Source organism: Aegilops tauschii, chromosome 1 (genome assembly GCF_002575655.3).
Source record: "Aegilops tauschii subsp. strangulata cultivar AL8/78 chromosome 1, Aet v6.0, whole genome shotgun sequence".
Lineage (NCBI taxonomy): Eukaryota > Viridiplantae > Streptophyta > Magnoliopsida > Poales > Poaceae > Aegilops > Aegilops tauschii.
In genome coordinates, this window is record NC_053035.3 from 444,594,305 (window position 1) to 444,616,256 (window position 21,952).

The window sequence follows — 21,952 nt, forward strand, 5'->3', positions numbered from 1 at the left end:
CCAAAATAATTCTCCGTAAATTTTTATCGCGTTTGGACTTTGTTTGATATCAATTTTCTGCGATACAAAAAACATGCAACAAACAGGAATTGGCACTGGGCACTGGATCAATAGGTTAGTCCAATACATCTTTCCCTAATAATAAAGCACGGATTGACTTTGTCGGGTTCACCGTCACAATACGCTTCTTCCCGTGAATTTACGCTTTTAGTTTTTTTCTTCAACACGTCTATATTTATTTTCTACATCCAAGGTGGTACTAATCTATCTGCACGCCGGCTGCCTGTACGTCAAAAGCAGTGCGCGAGTTGGGCCTGCACCCGCGTGTCATGGCTCTTGGGCCAGTCGCTTTGGCCCGTTTAAGTCACACACCGCCCCGCTGCATTGGAGAGGACGGGAGGCAAAAATTGATGCTGCTATACGCGATTCGAACTCTTGACTTCCAGCCATGTAACAGGGATTGCAACCAACTCAGCTAGCTCAAATTCTGCTAGGAAAAGGTTAGATGCTCCTTTTAAATAGTCCCACCTCGCCCCCTTCCACCTGCTTCTTCCAATTTATATATGACTTCAACTTTTTTGGGTATCGAGGAGGTGTTTCGGGAATCAATAAGAAAATGAAGATACAGATGTTGAAAGAGAAACGAGGAAATAGGAGGATTGAGTGCTGATGTTGAAGGAAAGAGGAACATTCAGTCTTGCTTCTAAATATACAGAAAGCTTCCAGAGAAATAAGAAAGTAAGAGAATTCAGTCTTGCTTCTAATATACAGAAAGCTTCCAGAGAAATAAGAAAGGAAGAGAATTCAGTCTTGCTTCTAAATATACAGAAAGCTTCCAGAGAAATAAGAAAATGAGCTGGTGGCCATGGCCTCGGTTCGCTGTAGGAAGTCGAAGGGAGGAAAGAAAACGGGAAGGAGGCACAGTGATGCAGCAGGGGAGGGAGGGGTCGGCCGCTGTGCTCCTCTCTCCGTTGTGGCGCTGGGCGGCGGCGCCATTGCTGTGACTCGGGCGAGCTCGCGAGAAGGCAGGGGCACGAGGTCGGCGTCCATCGCGTGACAGAGGAGACCCGCGGAGGACGGGGTCGAGGCAGAGAGGGCGGTGGAACACCTGCCGGGCTGCGCGGGGTCGCTCGTCAACTCGAGGTTGCTGCTCCATGGTGTCCTCCTGTGACAACTGACGAGTGTGTGAGAGAGAGATGTGGAGAGGCGGAGCCAGGAAAAGAAGCTTCAGGAATATAAGCGGCGATGCTCGAAGAGCGTGGGCTGTTCAATCTCGCATGCAGCCAGGGGCTACGAGAGCAGGCATGTTGCACCTTACTTTATTTTTCTATTTAAGCCGGGGTGGACTTCTGTGTCAGCCAAATTGGCCTTTTGGCCTAATGTGCACTGACTAAGATTGAGGCCTACTCACAGAAAAAAATTGCCCAATATGAAACACGAAAAAAATATGTAAAACCGGCATAAGCTTTTGAGCTGCAATTTTATGTGCTATGGTAACCAGATCACAATGGATTGTAGGGTATGTATAAACTCAGATTTTGTCTGGCCTGCTATGCACTATATTGTTAATTTTGCCCGATTTAATTTCTAACCATGGCAACAATTCAGTTTATTGAAGCTAAGGAGCAATAGGATGCATGTTCTGAATTTTTGCATTGAGATTCAGACAATACCACAATTGAGATTGCTAACCGTGATATTGATGTTTGATGTTTTTGGAAAAGAGCGAGGAGGCTATGAACAAATTTAAGTGGTCAAGGACGGGAATACATACCATCTTCTTAAACTAGCATCCCAAAATACCTTTCATCTTTAATTATTTTTTCATCTGAGACTTTTGCCCCGTACGTGTTGTCTTGACTAAAGTAGATTTATGTTACTTGGGTGACAAGAGAGTTAAGTCACGATCAATTGATTTTTTTTGCATAGCAACACATGGGCATTCAACTAAGGATCTCCTTATGTAGACAAATGCATGTCTTGTGCATGTATGATACTTTAGCAAATGGATAAATAAGTTTTTGATTAAGACAAATCTTGATAGCATCACATACGTAGTGTCTTTCCTTGGCAACTCACATACCCACAAACTAAACATGAAAGATTTTTTTTCTCCCGGTGCAACGCATGGGCATTTTTTCTAGTCATATAAAAAGTTGCCAAAAGTATGTGAAAGTTGTATAATATTGGCATGAAACAATAAAAAATTATAGATACGACGGAGACGTTTCATGCTCTCATGCTTCACTTAGATTTATTTGAGAGTTAGTAATTTTTAGAAATTTTCTCATGCTTCACTTATATTATTTTGAGAGAAGAAAATTTCTATGCTCATGTTTTTCACTTAGATTTGTTTGAGCTATCAAAAGCAACATATGAAATTAGTCCCAAAGTGATAGATCAAGAGGGATATAATAAAAACTTTCATGAAGAACATTGGACAAAATAAACTTGATTCTTTGTAATAGTTTTCCAATATGATGATAGTGATATGTGAGTCATGTTAATGAGTAATTATGCTTTAGTAAGAATATTGATGTTAAGGATTGTGATTCCCTATGCAAGCACGAAAGTCAATAGTTATGCAATGAAATTACATCCTACTTGTGGTGCATTATTCGGTGTTAGTTATGCTTAATGCTCGCTTATGTGATTTTTCGTTTCTTGGTTGGGTGCTTCTCAATCTTTTGCTAACCTTCACTTGTACTAAGTAGAAATACTACTTGTGCATCCAAAATCCTTAAACCCAGTTTTGCCACATCAGTCCACTGTACTTTTTGTGTGCTCGTACCGCTCATGAAACGGTAGGGGGTGGCTGATATTTTTCCATGCTAGATGTGTTATTCTCAAGATGAGTGTTTATTCACTTGTCATTGCACGAGAGTACGGCAAAGGTATTAGGGATGCCCAGTCCCGAAATGAAAAATGAATTTACTTTATGTTGTCAAATAATAAATTCCTTGGAAAGTGTTGGTATGGACGGCACCCGTGGGTCGGTTAGCCGTGGAATGTGAAAGTATGGTGGAAAAAGAAATAAACTTTAATTTCTGTTTGAGAACCACCTATGATATATCTAGTATGGAAAGTATTGGGGACTACTCGATCGTTTTCATTGACAGCAAAAGCATACCACCCAAAAATTTTATCTCTCAATTTTCGCTTTGAGCTCTCGCACCTCTACAAATCCCTACTTCTCTCTGCGAAGGGCCTTTCTATTTACATTATGCAATTTTTTATGTTTATTTGAGTCTCCATCCTCTCTTATAAAGCACCAACTAAGGGGCACTATAATCGTACTTGAGCATTGGGTGTAGCTAATATGCGAGTGTGTTTCATGAATGGATCAATGACTGAGCATAATGGTCTAGGGATAACTTGCTTTAGCGTTGATATTTTGAAAGGGCATAGTTGCTTGTTGATATGCTTGAGTATTGAAATCTTCATGTCAAAACTAGACTATTGCTTTGAATCATATAAAAGTCCAAATGTCCATGCTACAAAAGAAAATAATATGTGATGAACATGTTAGGCAGCATTCCACATAAAAAATTCTGTTTTTATCATTTAACTACTCGAGGACGAGCAGGAATTAAGCTTGGGGATGCTGATACGTCTCCAACGTATCTATAATTTTTTATTGTTCCATGCTATTATATTATCAATCTTGGATGTTTTACAATCATTTTATAGCAACTTTATACCATTTTTCGGGACTAACCTATTGACATAGTGCCCAGTGCGAGTTGCTGTTTTTTGCTTGTTTTTTTACATCGTAGAAAATCAATACCAAACGGAGTCCAAACGCAGTGAAACTTTTTGGAGATTTTTTTGGACCAGAAGACACACGATGGGCCAAGGAAGTACCAGAGGGGGGCTCCGAGGGGAGCACAACCCACCTGGGCGCGCCTGGGGGCCAAGGCGCGCCCTGGTGGGTTGTGCCCACCTCTGCGGCCTCCTGCACCGCCTCTTTGCTCTATAAATACCCCGAAAATCCAAAAACACTAGGGAGTCGACGAAACACAATTCCAGCCGCCGCAAGTTCTAGAAACCATAGATCCAATCTATACACCATCACGGGGGGTTCATCATCCTCGTTGGTGCCTCTCCGATGATGCGTGAGTAGTTCATTGTAGACCTTCGGGTCCGTAGTTAGTAGCTAGATGGCTTCCTCTCTCTCTCTCTCTCTCTCTCTCTTGATTCTCAATGCAATGGTCTCTTGGAGATCTATTTGATGTAACTCTTTTGGCAATGTGTTTGTTGGGATCCGATGAACTTTGAGTTTATGATCAAATCTATGTTTTTATCCATGAAAGTTATTTGAGTCTTTTGATCTCTTATATGCATGATTACTTATAGCCTCGTGTTTCTTCTTCGAATCTTTGGTTTAGTTAGGCCGACTAGATTGATTTTTCTTGCCATGGGAAGAGGTGCTTTGTGATGGATTCGATCTTACGGTGCTCAATCCCAGTGACAGAAGGGGAAATGACACGTATGTATCGTTGCTATTAAGGATAACAAGATGGGGTCTATTCCTACATGAATAGATCTTGTCTACATCATGTCATCGTTCTTATTGCATTACTCCGTTTTTCCATGAACTTAATACACTAGATGCATGCTGGATAGCGGTCGATGTGAGTAATAGTAGTAGATGCATGCAGGAGTCGGTCTACTAATCTTGGAGGTGATGCCTATATAATGATCATTGCCTGGATATCATCATAATTATTTGAAGTTCTATCAATTGCCCAACAGTAATATGTTTACCCACCGTATGCTATTTTTCTCGAGAGAAGCCACTAGTGAAATCTACGGCCCCCGGGTCTATTTTCTCGTCATATATTTTCAGATCTATTTTGCTATTTGCCTTTCTGTTTATTTGCCACTTTTATTTTCAGATCTATATTATCAAAAACCCAATAATACCTCGCTGAATTTTATTTGCTTTTATTTGCATATATCAACCTACTACAATTTTATCTCGTTAACTTGACAATTTCTGGCACTATTACCCGAAAGGGATTGACAACCCCTTTAACACGTCGGGTTGCAAGTATTTGTTCTTTGTGTGTAGGTACCGCTTACATAGTGTTGCTTGGTTCTCCTACTGGTTCGATAACCTTGGTCTCATCACTGAGGGAAATACCTACCGTAGTTGTGCAACATCATCCCTTCCTCTTTGGGGAAATACCGACGTAGTTCAAGCCGCATCAGCGGTCAACCCTTGACACCCAAGCCACGCATTGGATGATGGGGAACGTTGCATGGGAAACCAAAAATTTCCTACGCTCACCAAGATCAATCTAGGAGATGACCATCTACGAGAGGAGAGATTGGATCTACATACCCTTGTAGATCGCTAAGCGGAAGCGTTAAGAAACGCGGTTGATGTAGTCGAACGTCTTCGCGATCCAATCACGATCCGTCCCGCGAACTCCCGATCCAAGTGTCGAACGGACGCCACCTCCGCGTTCAACACACGTATGGCTTGATGACGCCTTCACCTCCTCGATCCAGGGAGCGATGGTGAAGTAGTAGCTCGAGTCCTCTGGCAGCACAACATCGTGATGGCGGTGGTGGTGGAGAAATCTCAGCAGGGCTTCGCCAAGCCTCACGGAGAAAAAGAAGGACTATGAGGGAGAGGGAGGGCAGCGCCGTGGCATAGATGGGGTGTGGCTGCCCTCCCTCTACCCCAATATATAGGGGGAAGGGAGGAGGAGGGGACGCCCTAGGGTTTCCGGTTAGTACAATTGTAGCATGGATAATAAACAATTATCATGAACAAGGAAATATAATAGTAACCACTTTATTATTGCCTCTAGGGCATATTTCCAACATTGGAGACATCTAGTCTTTGAACCCACAACTCCGAGGTTGTCGATGTGCATACCATGAATTACAAATCCTGATAGCCTACTTGCTTTCTCCCTCCGTGTACCAAATCTGAATGAGCTCGTATCATCCCGTTCTCCACTCTCCTTCTGCCACCGCATCAACAAAATGTGAGGGGAGAGATAGTATCCGCCTCAGTCATGTCCGACCACCAACGAGATTACTGAAGAAATTACCACGAGATCCATCTCTATCAACTCTCTTTCGTCAAGGAAGTTGACTAAGAGAAGAGATGTATGGCCGCGAGACGTGGCTCAAAATGCGATGAGGTTCAGAGAGATATGAAGGAACGCTATACCCCCCCCCCCAAGATCAACAACCCCGACCTCCCCTCCCATCCCGAATCCATCCAGTGAAGCTGCCAGAGGAGGACGCGTGAGGAGCTAGTTAAAACTAGGTGACTCAATAAAAGAGTAAGAACATGAAAGAGACAGAAATGAGAAACGCCAAGTACAACATAGACGCATACAAACACCCACACCACCAAACTCGCGAGCCCACTTCGCAAACATAAACTTTGGATACGACTAATCTTTTGAAACCCATTAGAAACGTAAGATTTCGAGATGATCCTAAGTGGAAGATATTTATAACTTTTTTCATATCAACATAATTTGTGAAACTTCACTGCGGAACATATTTGAAACGGTTTGGATTTTATAGAAATAAAGAAGGACGGTGAGATTCACGAAAAATCACTAGCTTCTTGGACAAACATACAATCTGTGTCTCAAAGCATTGCTGAGTGCTGCACCTTCCCCTTGCAAAAAGAAAGTGCCGCGCATGTTCCGTGTCACAAAGCATGCCGTGAACAGTAAATTAGAAACAAATAGAAAATAAATTTTAAAAATTCTGATTTTTTTTGTAGATTTTCATGTTAGTTAAATAATGTGCTTGCCAATTTTCATGCAAAACAGGATAGCAGTGCTTCATCGGCAAAACAAACAAAATTAAGTATACCATGTGAAGGATATAATTATCGTTCGGCTTGTTTTCCTTTTTTGCACAGGTCAACATGCTTAAGTTTCCCCCTATAAATTTGAAGGTATCATTGGAATGTGACAATGAACACACCTATATTTTATTTTTCACATTTTTGACGTGCAGGAGCATATACTCCTGCGAGCCAAAAACAATATCCAGAGTGCTGCACGTTACTGTAAAAGCCTTCGGAGGGCGGAAGACCGAAGGTTGATCCGACGACTCAGGATGGACCGGGACAAATCTGAACCGTGCCTTTCCAATCCCCGGATCCAGTCTCGCTCCCAGCACAAGTCCTTCCCACCCAGCCGCTGCCCGGGGCGGCAATCCGTCGAGCACCAGCCGCGCGCGCTCCACTCCGCTGCTCCTGCAGCCGCCGCCGTCCATGGCGTCCGCCGCGCGGGCTTTGGGTGCGTTAATCCACAGGGCCTCGTCGCTGTCCTCCTCCGCCTCCGCCCTCAGGAGCGCCTCCCTTGTACACAGTAAGCCACCGACCCTCTGCTCCCCTCGTCCGATCCAGCCCCTTGGATTTTGGTCCTTCTGACTATGTTTCCGGGTGCCATCAGGGAATGGCCCAACTGGTGGCGCCAGCTTGTTCCAGGGGCACGTGGCTAGGCGGAGGATTTCGACGTTCCAGCCGCTCTGTATGGGGCGGCGCTCCTGCAAGATCGCCGGGAGGAAGGTGACCTGTTCTTGGCACGCTCTTTTGCATCATGTCGCAGTAGTTCAGATTCAGGGCCAACCAGCTGTGCAAATTTTTGTTGTCTCTAGCTTCTACGGAAGTGCGTATACCGCGCCCGTGTTGTACTCCACAAAAGAATGCCATGTTTCAGTTGTCTCTGACTTAGCTCTGATGCTAATTTTCATGTTCATTGTGCATTGCACAAGGACAGATGTTGACGAGATTAACTGGAAAGAACAACATTTGACACTTGCTAGCTAAATGTAGTTATCTTTTCTCACAGGAAAAAGTGCAGTTATCTTTCGACTCTTAATGCATATTCTTATACCAGCTGTTTCTTTGGCTCAGGGTGCTCAGAATTTGAAAAAGATGAAGCGCAACAGCAAAATCGGAAAGGAAATCGTTGCTGCGTAGGTGTTACTGCCCCTCTGAGCTTGTATTGCCCAAAAATATCTTTGTCGCAGCCTTTAAAAAAAAATCACGAACTTGCCTATAATCTGCCAATATGTCTACTAATATGTCCTTGCTGAGTAGCATAATGTGTTTTACTTGTGGATAACTTGTTAGGGTATATTGCCATCGTCTGTTGTGATTGAATCATTACCTCTATATTACCCATTGAATGTTAATAGTCCCTTAAAGATGAGCTTTCATATCCTTTTGACCCTAAAATCTTAAAAGTATATTCGAAATGGCATGACAAGTTCAGGCATTATAATATATTTTAATTAATTTGGCTCCTTACATATTCATATGGATATCATGCAGCATCAAGAAGGGTGGTCCAAGTCCTTCGTCCAACACAGCTTTAGCAGCGATACTAGAGAAAGTAAGAGAGCTTGATGTCCCCAAGGAAGTTGTTGAGCGTAACATCAAAAGAGCTTCAGAAAAGGGTCAGGATACTTACACAGAAAAGATTTATGAGGTACAATTGTCTATCACTAGTTTAATGTGGACCTTATCATCAGGTTCTCATTTGGCAGTATGATATATGATTATGGTAGAAAGTATGCCTATCTCATTTGGCTGAGGAAATGGATGTACAACCCTACCACCTAGGTTTATACCCTCATGGACTCAAATTTGGGTTCCTAATTGTATATAGGGGTCACTCCTACAGTTTTCTTTCAAAATAAATGAATATATGATGTTGGTAGACAATACTATTACAAGATCTGAGGTAAATTGTGTTCAGGAGTTAATAAGTATGCAGGTCATATTTTGAATCTTGTGAAATTTTTTAAGTGCCTGAAACATTTCAACAGGTCTATGGTTTTGGTGGAGTAGGTATGGTCGTTGAGGTCCTTACAGACAAAATTACAAGATCTATTGCGGATATTAGAAATGTTGTAAAAGACTGTGGAGCAAAATTGGCTGATCCTGGGTCTGTTACATTCAGATTCAGACAAGCTCGAGTGGTTAACATAAAAGTTACAGATGCCGATAAGGACCAACTACTCTCTGTTGCTTTGGATGCTGGCGCCGATGATGTTATTGAACCAAATTTTGATGATGAAGATGACTCTGAAGAAGAGGTTCTAGAGAGGTACCCTACTGATATCAACTAGAAATGTTACGTGCCGACCCAGTGGATCTGATCTTCATTTTCTAGTATCTTACAACTGGTAAATTAACACAAGTTAGATACTGTCTGCTGTTGTCACTTTCATAAAACACTGTATGCATGCAGAGAAGTTATGTTTAATGTCAGAGACCTGCATGTGATATTCCTGGTGCTTTTCTTTCTAGTTCACTACATTTAGCCACAGATATCTCTTCAGAGCACGGACAACTCTTACAATTGCTCTCTTTCCTTCCAGGTTTTACAAGATAGTTACTACATCTGAAAACTATCCTGTTGTGCTATCAAAGCTACAAGAGGAAGGGCTGAAATTTGAAACGGATAACGGTTATGAACTGCTGCCTCTCAATCCGATTGAGGTATTTGGTTTTCCTTTTATCGTAGTCAAGTCTGCACGTGTTGAAAATTAATGAACACATGCTACCACATATTTCTTTGAAACCTTAATCTTCTATGCATATATTCGAGAAATTCATATATCGCTAGAGTTGGTTGGTTTATTTATGATGTACTGCGTGTGCTGCCAAGTTCCATATGGTGCAGCTGTTTGTTGTCTCAGACGATTTACGTAGGAAACAGGACCACTGCATCATCATGAGTTGCTTCAATCATTGGCAGGATGTGATAAAATTAGGACTGCGCACTTTAGGTTTACCTTATCGTCCAGTCGAGTTTCAGTATAACATACCCGAGTGAGATAAAACATGCCTGAAAGCAACTCATATATCGTTGCATCATGCTATCCATATTAGCAACATAGGTTTTTTTTTCATGTATTCAACAACTAAATACTCCCTCCGTCCCATAATATAAGAGCGTTCTTGACACTACACCAGTGTCAAAAACGCTCTTATATTATGGGACGGAGGGAGTAATTCCTAGGAGCTTCCTATATATCTGGAAATAAATCTGACAATACCCATTTTCACTTTTTATGACAGGTGGATGACGAGGCCATGGAACTTAACAAGGACCTTGTATTTAAGTTGCTTGAATTGGATGATGTTGATGCTGTCTACACAGACCAAAAGTGAGTGAATTTGGAACCTACAGGCTCTCTCAACTCTCAAGACGCTACGCGATGACTCCATTTGGGTAGGGCTTGTTTGCAACTTTGCGTCCATTAAGGATTTCTTATCAGCACTGTTTGCGCCGATTACGACGCCTGCACACATAAACATCAGCTTCAAGTATCCAAAATGAAAATTGGTGAACACAGCAGTTTCCTTTTGGGGGTACTTTTCCCCGCATTCTGCCGTCTCATACTCAGAGTTTTTACCTTACGTTTGTTGTCCCTGATCTCTTCACCTTGTCAGTGTCTCAGTGAGCTGCTAGACGCTGCTCATATAACGAATGTTGTAACTGCATCTTTTCATGTGATTGTAAGCAATACAAGTAAAACTGACCTATGCATGGACTTCGGAGGCCTTTTTTTCGTCCTATATTTTGTTTGTGTGTGTTGGTGTTGGTTGTGTGCATCGTAATCATACAGAGACGGGTTATGTACTCATGATGTTTGTATTGCCTTTTGTTTTTTGACAAGGATGATGTTTGTATTGCCTTTGTTGCATTATCGGTCAACAAAAAATGGCGTTTACCAAAAAATGCATGTGTAGCTCGGTAGCTATCCAGCGGGCCAAAATCAGAAGTATGACAACTATATATATTATCATAAAAGAAAAAGCGATAGTAACAGAGGTTCTAGTCTAGAACAACACACATATAAATACAATTATACAAGTGAGTAATCCTTATATTTTGCGATGCACGTGGTACAAAGCTGGCGTCTCTACCGAGGGTACCTTGCAGACATCAATATTTCTTCCTCCATGCTGTATCTTCTGCTGCATTCCGGCGGGCTTTCTCTTTCTTTTTTCAGCGAGCAATTCATCATAGTAATGTCATTCTCTGAAATTTTCTCAACTTCCACGTTGTTTTGGACAAATTTCTTGGATACAATAAGGCCTTCGAGTGTATGTTCCACCTGTCGCATTGTAGGCCGGTCCTCAGCATTTAACTTTATACATGATGCTGCAAGTATGGAGAGTTCATGAACTTCTTTGCCTCCCTCCTCTATGACCTGCGGATCTAGTATTTGGACCAACATTTGATCAGCAAGCAACTTGACAAAATGGGAAACAAGGCCATCTCCATCAAGGAAGAAATACGAAAATGGTTTCTTCCTTGTTAGCAGTTCGACGAGAATGACACCAAAGCTATAGACATCACTTTTCTCTGTGAGGCGGCCTGTGTAGAAGTACATAGGATCCAAGTATCCAATTGTTCCTTGAACCATTGTTGTTAATCCCGTCTTATCCATTGGAATGTATCTTGAAGCTCCAAAGTCTGACACCTTCGATGTCATAGATTCATTCAGAAGTATGTTACTAGACTTGATATCTCTATGGATGATTGGGATTGAAACTGACGAGTGAAGATAGGCAAGAGCACTTGCAATTTCAGTTGCAATCCTGAACCTAGTTACCCATGAAAGGGATTTTGGCCCTTCAACATGGAGATGGTCATAGAGGGTTCCATTAGAAACAAACTCATAAACCAACAATGGTACCTCTGTCTCTAGGCAACATCCAATAAGCTTCACTACATTCCTGTGATTGATCTGGGAGAGGATGGCTACCTCATTTATGAACTCGTCTATCTCTTTCTGGACCGTGATCTTTGACTTCTTGATGGCCACAACGTGTAGGTCCGATAAGATCCCTTTGTAGACTGTACCATGGCCTCCACCGCCAAGCTCACGTGCTTTGTCAAAGTTGTTTGTTGCCTTTGCAAGTTCATCTATGGGAATGATCATCCTTTCTGCGATGTCTATCCTTGGGGACACTAATTGTTGCAACAACTGCCCACGATTTTGCTTGAAAAACTTTTGTTTCAACAATATCTGTCTCTTATGTTTAAACCTTTGGGCCACGAAGAATGTCGCGAGAACCAGAAGCATAAATCCTACTGCACTTCCAACTCCTATACCGATGCTTGTTCCTGTATATGTGTGGGTTAATATTAGTATCTCAATACCGAGAACTCGAAGTCAACATCAACAAGTACTTTTCCAAAACCCTATATTTATATCTTTAGAAGGAAATACAAGAAATGAAACAAGCGTAGCGAGTACAACCATGACCTTTTAAGAGACATACATGGTGTATGCACTGAACTAGATCCCGAGCAACTCAAAAACTTATGCTCTAGCCTGCAAGGAATTTGTATATATTTCCCTAATACCTATTGATTTGATTGCAATACTTGAGTGTAGTGTGCAACAAGAATTAAAACCTTACCCACCTAATCTGAGCCTCAAATAACAAAGAATATTCATGATTGTAAGCTCATATAGTTTAAATATGTAGCAAAAGCATATTTTATATTAGAGCACGTACAAAGACAATGCTTTTACTGATGGAATCTATAGGGTGCAATGTGCAGGGCTATAAATCGATCTTTTATTAGATAATTCTTATTTGGAGTAGCAAGTGTTTCCCTATATGCCCAACTTTTTCTCATCAAGTTTGAGACTATATACAAAAGTTTCATATATGAAGCAAACTTTTAATAAGTTGCTCGTTCTTTAACAAAATCTGCCCTACAAGGTTTTATTGGTTGGTTGAAAAGGGTGAGAAAACATAGTTCTATGGGATTATACCTTATGACGCTGGATTTTAAAATTTATGCAACTTTCCCAACATGACAATAACCTTTGATTTGCAATTCAAGAGGAGAATATATTCGTGTTGGAAAAAGGTTTTGTTTATCGCATGATACACATGTGCTTATAAGGAGACATGCCTAAGTTTACAACAGGTGCTTTAAGGTGTGCTAACAAGGAAGTGAGCATACCTAACCACCAAATTACATTACAGAGATGACCAATTATGCATATGATTAATGATGTGACAATATTGCCTCTCTTTATTTTAGACATCCATGCTTAAGCATCTTCATTGTGCATGCCCTTAAGGTGTTAGACCACTAGCTTCGTGGCCACTTAGCCAGGTAATGTAAGAGTTGATGCAAAATGTAATTTCCTCATGGAACTATCCCTTAATATATCATGTAACATATGAAACTATGTAATAGCAAAAAAATTTAGAACACAAGTTCCTAGAGAATTACATGGAAGATTAGCCTCACAACTGGTTCTGTTTGTCTCTGTGTTATGGAGACAAGTTGAATGCATAAAAAAGATCTATGTTTATCTATTTCATAAGAATCTTTTTTAATAATCTAGACCCTCGTTATGTATGTAAATTCTTGTAACCCTATTTTAATATGCTATTATATACATTGACATGCCCCTAATGTATTTTGTGCAAAAATATCAAATACCTAAAAGGACTAATGGTCAAATGAAACAATAAATGTGTACTGTACAACCAATTATGGAATACTAAATCATCTAAGGCTAACAATTATATTGAAGAAGTTGAAACATGCGTACTAACCTGTAGCCGCGGACTTGATGCAACCATCCTTGATAGTGTAGTTACCGTGGGTTCCTTGTGGGCACTGACATTTGTACCCTCCAATTGTGTTGATACATTTGCCGAAGCACCCATAGTCATGTGGCTGCTCACACTCATTGACATCTATGAAAAAAGCATTAGTTAGCACATCATAAAGACCTTCCTGAAAACATACAAGCGCTAGTTTATGGGCACTTGCATTACTGATTGATCAATTTATAACAAGATAACTCGCACTCATTTGTTTTAACTTTGATCTCCGGAAAAATATTGAATCCAGATTACATCTTTGAAAGAAATGATTTATAGTTTGAATTTGGATGTGGACGATGTAATTTCTTTATTCTCCAAGAAAACTTTCTCATTTCCCTTTCTATACCATCAAAAATGTTGAATTGTCACAATGGCATTTAGTGAAAAACTCCCCCCTTCCATGACACTACCGTTAGACCATTGCTAGAATGCTTCAGTTAACTACAATTGCACAAAAATGTTTATCATGTATTTAAAAGTTTACATCGTATATTTATAAAATGTTCATTTTTAAAACCTCAACATGTATTTGGAAAACGTTTATCATGTATTTCAAAAAAATATAGTCGAGTATATCATAAAATGTCCATCATATATTTAAAAAAATGCAAACACTTTTCTTGTTTCTTGTTTCTCCCTCTTTTTGTTCCTTATTTTCTCATTATTTTATTTTATTTTTTCTATTTTTTCTTTCAATATTTTGTCTTTCTTATTTCTTCTTCTTCATGCATTAAAATTGCACACCTTGTATTCAAAAAATATTTTTGTTAAATTCAAGAAATATTTGTCACTTATTTTAAAATTTAGTCACTTTGTATTATTACTTTTTATTGCGTATTAAATATGTCCATTGTCTATTTAAAAATGGCATTCATTCATTTATTAAATGTTCATCGTGCATTTTAAAAAGTGCATGTGTTAACTAATGTTGCGTATTTGAAAATGTTCATCTTGCAGCAAAAAATGTTTGTTACATGTTTAGAAAATCTTCATCATGTGTTTCAATTTTTATCATATGTTTAAAAAACTTACTATGTATTTTAAAATGTTTATTTCACATTTCAAAATTGGTAATTGAGTATTTTATTTTTGTGCGTATTTTATTAAAACAAAAAAAGGGAAAAGTGAAAAAGAAAGAAAATATCGACGTTAGTGTGCAGCTCCTACGGGAGACACGCCTCGTGCTGTTGGAAGAATGTATGTAAATCGTAAATTGTTGCTAGTCTAGTTGTTTATTGGTCCTTTACTATGTTGGGCTCAACGTCGAAGGTTCAATCGCAAGTTTGCACAATTTTATGAATACCCCCCCCCCCCCCTGCCCCCAATTTTTTTACTAAAAAGACAAATGGATCTTAAAAAATGAACAAGTATGTCCCCGGTTTTTTCGATCGGGTTGTCAGTCCGGTCTAATATTTAAAACTATGGCGGAAAATCCTAGCCATCTCAAAAACACTAAAAAAGGATTGCTCTACTGCCGATTCATGTTCAATGTTCAACACCGAAGATGCTTCGCGAGTGCCCAGCCCTGAATGTGAGCAGGGCAGTGTTTGTGGACGGGCCCAAGAATGGCGATGCTCCGCTGCCACTCACTATCTCTCTTTCTTCAAATGCCCTAAAAATTCTCTTTCTTAAAAAAAGAGTAAGTTTCTGTATTTTTTTTGCGGGTGAAGTTTCTGTGTTCTTTCGTACTTTGTCTAACATTACATATATTTTCCTCTCTCTATTTTGATTTTTGTCTCTCATCTCTGTTTTTAATCATTTTTCTTCTTATGGAAGTCACCGCAACTGCATCATCTCTTCTTGACTTACCAAATTAAATTATGTTTTCATGATAAGTCAATAAATACTTACTAAATAAGTGTTTATCAGATAAAATTATATTACCATACAATTATATTAATATGGACATATAAATCATGGTTCAATTCAGTATAATATTTATACCTATACAATGCACCGAGAATATCTAGTAAGTGAGAAATAGCGGCTACCTTGTTTCCCCCAAAAAATGGTAGACGTACGCACCTCGCTCCCCCTCTAACCAAACCTCCCCCTGAATTTCAAGATGCGCACCCACCAAAGTCCAATTAAAAACAACCACAACACCCTGTAAGCATCTCGTAGTTGTAGCAAAGCTCGTTTTCCCCCAGTCCACCACCCGAGAAATGCTACATTATACCTGGCCATACTTCGGGCCGGGCCAGGCTTCGAGCCGGGCCTAGCCAAGCCCGACGAAAAAAACCCAGGCCCGAGCCCGGCCCGGCCCGACCATCGGGCCTGTTTTCTGGGCCCGAGCCCGGCCCGAACATGTAAAAGCCCGTCAGGCTCCGGGCCGGCCCGGCCCGACCTTCAGAGAAATGCAAAAAAGACAGGCCCGGGCCCGGCCCGGTCCGGCCTTCGGGCTCAAAATCTAGGCCCGAGCCCGGCCCGGGGGCAGCGTCGGGCCGGGCCGGGTCAGGCTTTTTCGGGCCGGGTCGTGCCGGGCCGGCCGGGCCGGGCTTCCCATGGCCAGGTATATGCTACATCGATGGAAAATTACTTAACTTTTTTGTGGGAAAGCAAATTACTTAACATTTACGGGCTGGTGCTGAATTTAAGAAAAGGCATGCAACACTTCGTAAAAGGCCCGTGCGTGTAGCATTTTTGCTACCACCCGCTTGCTTCGTTCAGCCCACGTATCCAAACACGTACTGTTAAACTTGTTTTTGTAGCGGTTAAGTACTTCTATAAACTTGGTTATTAGTACTGCAATAGAGAACCTCATAGTATTACTGTTTTTTTCGGGGTATTCTTACTGTTAATCATGCATAGAAAATTTCACCTCAATGGTTACATGTCAATCACCTGACTTCTGAAGATTTTTTGTCCAAAAGGACCCCCTGCCGAGATGAATTGACAAAAAAGACTACCTCTGGATCAATTTGACAAAAAAGACCCCCTCAGCGGTGGCGGCAGGCGCGACAGGCGACACGTGGCACCTGCCGCCACGCCAGGAGGCGGCTGGTCCTGCCGCCACTGCAGGAGGCGGCCGGCCGGCGAAAACGGATTAGGTACAGTGCTCCGAGCCGCGACGGAACGGGCCAGGCCTGGTGGGCCACGCTGCCACTACACCAGGCGGCCACTGCTGCCCTTGTCGCTCCCTGGCCGACAAAAGGAACTGCACGGAAGGCTAGGTGCGGGCCAGGCCGCCACTGCAGCAGGCGGCACCTCTAGCCGACATGAGCACTGTGGCAGATGGCGCTCATTCCCATGCTTTGAAAATTGCTGCTGCAGGTGAGGTGACATCACCCAAGAGCGTGATTTCCGCGCGGGAATATGAACGCTGATGCCTGCTTTTGGTTCTTTCGCCCGGGAATCAGTCCTGCTTTTGCTACTTTTGCCTCATAGGATGCGACGGCACTGCGAGAATCGCTCTGGCTATTGCTTGAGCGGATGCAACGACACTGCGGTAATCAGTCACTCGCTTCAGGAATCCGATGATGCGGGAAACTGTTGTGCCGACACTACAGGGATCCTAAAATTTCCCGCCTAATTTCCTCTGTTCTCGCTAATTTTCTCGCCATCATTTATCGTCTGAGCTTATAAAAGGAGACACCGATGCTCTCGTCTAGCCATCCTCGAAATCGCCACTGCGCAAAGTGTGTAACACATTTTTCTAGCCGGTATGAGTTTGCCTTGCTCGGATCAAGGCATTAGGCCGAGGAAAATGAAGAATGCAAGTTTGCCTCCGGGGATGGCAGTCCTGCGGTGTTGATATGGCGATCTTTGCAAGGTGAAGGAGGTGACGGATTTTTCAGATTGGTTGGGCATGAAGTTTTTCATGTGCGCCAATTATGAGGAAGATCCAACCGTAGCTATTTCAGAGTACGACAAGCCTCCGGTATGCTTTAACCATCACGAATAGATATTGTTGGTATTTTGATTGATTCTTTAATAACATTCTTGTTTCTTGTTGTAGTCTCCTCCGCCTCTGTGCATGTACTATCGTTGGATTGACACGGAGATGACGGCTTGGGCAGTGACTGAGATTTGTGAAAGAAGTCGCCGTACGTGGAATAGTTTCTATGCGGAAGAGCGACACGAGAAGGCGGAAGCCGAGGAGAAAGCAGAGCAAGAGAGAGAGTTAAAAGAATACTATGCGGAGCAACACCGTTTTTTTTTAGGATTTAGGAAAGAAAAACAGGGAAGAGGCTCGTCGCATGGAGGAGCAGGAACGACAGCGAAAGGAGGCTCGTGAGGCGGAGAGGCAGAGAAAGAAAGAAAGGGCTCATGAGGCCAAGGCAGCAGAAGAAGCTGGCGATGGAAAAGGAAAATATCCACGCTGGACTTATTTTAAATTTCGCAATCATTTGTATCTTTATTTCTGCAGTTTAATGTAGCTTTATTTCAGTAGTTAAATGTAGCTATATTTCAATCGTACAATGTATTTTCAGTTGTACCGTGTCGTAATGGAAAAAAAATATAGTTTTAGAATAAAGTAGTGGCGTTTTCTTTCCCTCCACTAATATCGAACATCATGCAAGAACTACAAAATGAAATTAAGATAGAACATAATGCCCTGCAAAAAGAGAGTACAAACTAATAATACAAGTACATCTGAATTAAACGGTAGAACTGGAATATAGCTCATCCTCTGTCGATGCAGAACACTTGCCCTTCGACGATGCAGAACTCTTACCCTTGAACAATGCAGAACTCTTGCTCTTCGAGGATGCACGGGAATCAGCGCCGTCTGCGACGTTGTCGCGCGTGCAGCAACAGAGGGATGCCGCCTGCTGCGGTGGCGGCGTGGCCCACAGGCTGGGCCCGCGAGCAGGACGGCCTGTCGGCCTGCGAGCGACAGCGGCAACAGAGGCCGCCTCACATAGTGGCGGCGTGGCCCACCTAGCCTCGCCCGTTCCGTCCCGGCTCGGGGTACTGTGCGAATCGCGTTTTACCCTTGTTGCCGCCTCCTGCAGTGGCGGCAGGGCCCGCCGCCTCCTGGCGTGGCGGCAGGTGCCACGTGTCGCCTGCCACGCCTGCCGCCACCGCTGAGGGGGTCCTTTTTGTCAAATTGATCCACATGTAGTCTTTTTTGTCAATTCATCTCGGCAGGGGGTCCTTTTGGACAAAAAATCGACTTCTGAATTTTGGGTCAATCGATTTTGGTTGAAGGAAGAAACAAGCGCTGGGAGGAAGAAACTTGCCAGAGGGGAAGAAGAAGGTCGCCGGGCAGGCTACCCCAGTATCTATCTTAGGTTTTCGGGTGGGGGCAGTGGTGGGGGGTCGGTGGTGTGGCTTCGCCGAAGAAAAAACTCGTCGCGGGGGGGGGGGGGGGGGGGGTGTGCTAGAGGGATGGCCGGGGCGGCCGGGTTGGCGTGGGAGCGGCGCCGGCCGCGGGTACGGCGGCTAGGCCCGTGGTACGTGCGGCGGTTATAGGGAAGAAGATGAGCAGGAGATCTGGCTGGAGGTTGAAGAAATCAATCTGGTCGTTCATTTCGAATATGACGGCTGAAAACAGATCGACTGACCCAAATCAAATTTCCAGTCAAACTTACCCCTAGCCAATCCCAAATTTCACTTAAACCCATTTGAGATGGGTTTCACCACCTCTGGCTGGATAAACTTGTCGTTCCGACCGACAGCTATCCAACTGCCCAGAGTACTATCTACTGATCTACTGACATAAGTATAGATAGAGAAAATTAAGGTCAACAGAATATAGTCTTATTTTACGCAACGAGATGGTAGGTGAACTGTCCTTGGTTCGATTTCCTGCGAGGCACATGCGTGTTGCATGAATTGCGGCTTATTGTACGAGGTAGTCGTTGAATCCAAAAGGTTTAGAAATTATAGGTGATGTGCACACAGCTACAGACTAACCTTGGCACCCATGGGTGAGGTAGGGGTTGCCGTCGTAGCCGCCTTGACACTGGCACGTATAGCCAAGGTTTCCTACCGCGCACACGCTGTGGTCGCTCTTGCAGAGCCTGCGGTGCGCGTCGTCGGAGCATGCGGTGGACGTGTTGGCCGTCAAGCTCGGCAGCGGTGGGAGGCCCTGCTTGACACCCCACAGGAGGACAAGGGGGACCTCCAGCGCCGCCTCCGACGGGCTCTGCTTCACGCTCAGCAGCTCGTCGGCCAGCGGCCTCCGGTCGAACCACCCCTCCTCCGCCACGAACACGTAGGTCGGCAGGAACGTCAGCGCCTCGCTGTGGTTTCCGGCGTCCAGCCACCGGAGGTGCACCCCGGTGGGCGAGCTGTGGTAGTTGATGGGCGCCTGGCAGCACGCCATGCCGGAGCAGTACTTGCCGGCCAGCTGGCCGACGCTGTCCACCTTCTTGTTGCGGAAGGAGCAGAAGGAGGCGCAGCCGCTGATGATGCCCGATCTTCCCGGCCCCACGCGGAGGTCCTCCACCAGCGTCGCCAGCAGGTTGCAGCCGGAGAGCACCAGCTCGTTGCCGTTGGACAGCATGTACCCGGCGTCCACGAAGCCACCGCCGAAGGAGACGTTGCGGTCGGAGGTGACGCTGGCGCTGTCGACGATGGAGCCCGCGCGCACCACGCGAACGGTGGCGTTCCGGAGGGAGATGGCGGCGACCCGGAGCGTGCCGTCGCCGAGGAGCAGCCTCGGGGGCTGCGGGCCGCTCGTGTCGCACGTGAGGTTGAGCCCCGGCCAGTAGCAGCGCGGCGGGCCGAAGCCGAAGGGGTACGGCACGCTCACGTCCCCGCAGCTGGTGGAGCAGCCGGCCAGCCCTATCGGCGCTGGACTCTCTGCCGCGGCCGCGGCCGCGGCGGCGAACGCTAGCACGAGCACTACCGCTGCTGAGGCTATGGCCATCGAGCGAGTGTTGTTCTCTTGCCTACTGCTTATTACTCGTATTTACTTCCCCAGTCATGCCAGTACTGATCTACTCCCTGTATTTCAAGGCTAAAGTGATAGTGCTAGCGAGAGACTGTGCACGGCAAGTCAACCTTGCGCGTCAAGAGTAACAAGTAGAGGAATTTTGTTTCATATTAAATAACGCAAGTTCCCGGAATATCAGAATTAGGCACGTCATGCTGCTTTCGTAAGGAGCTACCTATAACCCCGCGATTCCCAGGAAACTTTCCAGCCCCAATTCGTTAAGTACTTCATCCGTCTCATAATGTAAGATATTTTTTTAACACTATATATATGTCTTATGTAAGATGGAGAGAGTAACTACTAACCCAGGAAGGCCTGACTTCCCCCTTAGTAAAACGGTATTGTTATCTGGTGAGCGTCAGATTTTTAGGGGTCCCAGCAAAGGCCCTCACAGCCATTGGATGGTGATCAAGTGGTGGCATTTTCCTGTGAAAAAGTACCTCCTATTCAAAACTGTTATGCTCTTCTGAAGAAAATGTAATCCCTAAATATAACTAAACTGCCATAAAAAACGTGCGCAAATGCCAAACCCTCATGACGAACGTTTGCTAGCTATTAGGGTAAAAAAGGAAAAGAGGAAACCTAACTCTTATCCTTTTTGAGCCGAGTCATCTACGCGCATGACCAACCAAATTCTCGGTGCTTGGGTGCTGCAAAAATAAATAGAGAGGACCTTGTGTTTTATGTCGTCTATCACTCACATGACGTATCATTGCATCTGTCATCTGGGAGTTGATCCCACTACACAAAAGCAAATTATTTGGCGAAAGTTCTTTTTTGCTCCCGAGCTCAAATGATCTCGAGATGAACAGTAAAATCTGAAAAATAATAATAACACATTCAAAATTCTAAAATTGTATTGTGACAAACTTTGACAAATGTATTGAGTATTTGAATTTTTTTAATGACATCCATGGAAGTCATGGCATTTTTTTTAAAAAGGACTCCAAAATGCTTTAAACACAACATTTTTGGAGCATTGATTTTGTTTTTCTTGCCACGACTTCCATGAATGTCATTTCAGAATAAATTTTACAAGCACACAAAACATTTGTCAAAGTTTGCCACCGTTTTCTTTTTGGTTTTGTTTCCTTTTTATTTGCGATTTTACTGTTCATCATGGAGCGTTTGAGCTCAGGATCAGATAGTCCGAGTTCATTAATTGGTCGGTAAATAAACTAAGAACCGCTCGAAGGAAAACCATGATTGCAATTCAAGATCTACATAAACGCATGGTTGCTAGCAATTCGGATGCAGCAAAAGTCGGAGATGTTAATTAGCCGACAGGATCTAAACTCCAAGCAGTTTAGCTAGACGCTGCAAGCCTTCAGCATTTTGCATATTATAGCTGCCTGATTCCGGAATATTACAGGGGAGATATGACAAACTACATACTACAAACCAAGCACACCCAT

At 43.4% G+C, this 21,952-nt stretch overlaps 2 protein-coding genes across 2 annotated transcripts; one reads left to right on the plus strand and one right to left on the minus strand.

Moving 5' to 3' along the window:
- Nucleotides 1-7,101: 7,101 nt before the first annotated feature.
- LOC109741082 (probable transcriptional regulatory protein At2g25830) lies at nucleotides 7,102-10,579 on the plus strand. The gene is made up of 7 exons (XM_020300158.3): nucleotides 7,102-7,355; nucleotides 7,440-7,555; nucleotides 7,904-7,965; nucleotides 8,324-8,480; nucleotides 8,821-9,101; nucleotides 9,376-9,496; nucleotides 10,079-10,579. The coding sequence occupies exons 1-7, from the start codon at nucleotides 7,259-7,261 to the stop codon at nucleotides 10,169-10,171; spliced, it is 927 nt and encodes a 308-aa protein (XP_020155747.1). The 5' UTR covers nucleotides 7,102-7,258; the 3' UTR covers nucleotides 10,172-10,579.
- Nucleotides 10,580-10,786: 207 nt separating this feature from the next.
- Nucleotides 10,787-20,572, minus strand: LOC109741075 (wall-associated receptor kinase 2). The gene is made up of 3 exons (XM_020300152.4): nucleotides 19,514-20,572; nucleotides 13,598-13,741; nucleotides 10,787-12,137 (listed from the first exon to the last, which is right to left on the minus strand). Exons 1-3 carry the CDS (start codon nucleotides 20,469-20,471, stop codon nucleotides 10,927-10,929), a joined length of 2,313 nt encoding a protein of 770 aa, XP_020155741.1. The 5' UTR covers nucleotides 20,472-20,572; the 3' UTR covers nucleotides 10,787-10,926.
- Nucleotides 20,573-21,952: the final 1,380 nt, after the last annotated feature.

Coding starts and splice junctions, on each gene's coding strand:
- LOC109741082 (XM_020300158.3), top strand. CDS start 7,259: ATGGCGTCCGCCGCGCGGGCTTTGGGTGCGTTAATCCACAGGGCCTCG. Junction 7,356..7,439: donor GAGCGCCTCCCTTGTACACA/GTAAGCCACCGA, acceptor GGGTGCCATCAG/GGAATGGCCCAACTGGTGGC. Junction 9,102..9,375: donor GAAGAAGAGGTTCTAGAGAG/GTACCCTACTGA, acceptor CTTTCCTTCCAG/GTTTTACAAGATAGTTACTA.
- LOC109741075 (XM_020300152.4), bottom strand. CDS start 20,471: ATGGCCATAGCCTCAGCAGCGGTAGTGCTCGTGCTAGCGTTCGCCGCC. Junction 13,742..19,513: donor CCTCACCCATGGGTGCCAAG/GTTAGTCTGTAG, acceptor CTTTTTTCATAG/ATGTCAATGAGTGTGAGCAG. Junction 12,138..13,597: donor CATCAAGTCCGCGGCTACAG/GTTAGTACGCAT, acceptor ACACATATACAG/GAACAAGCATCGGTATAGGA.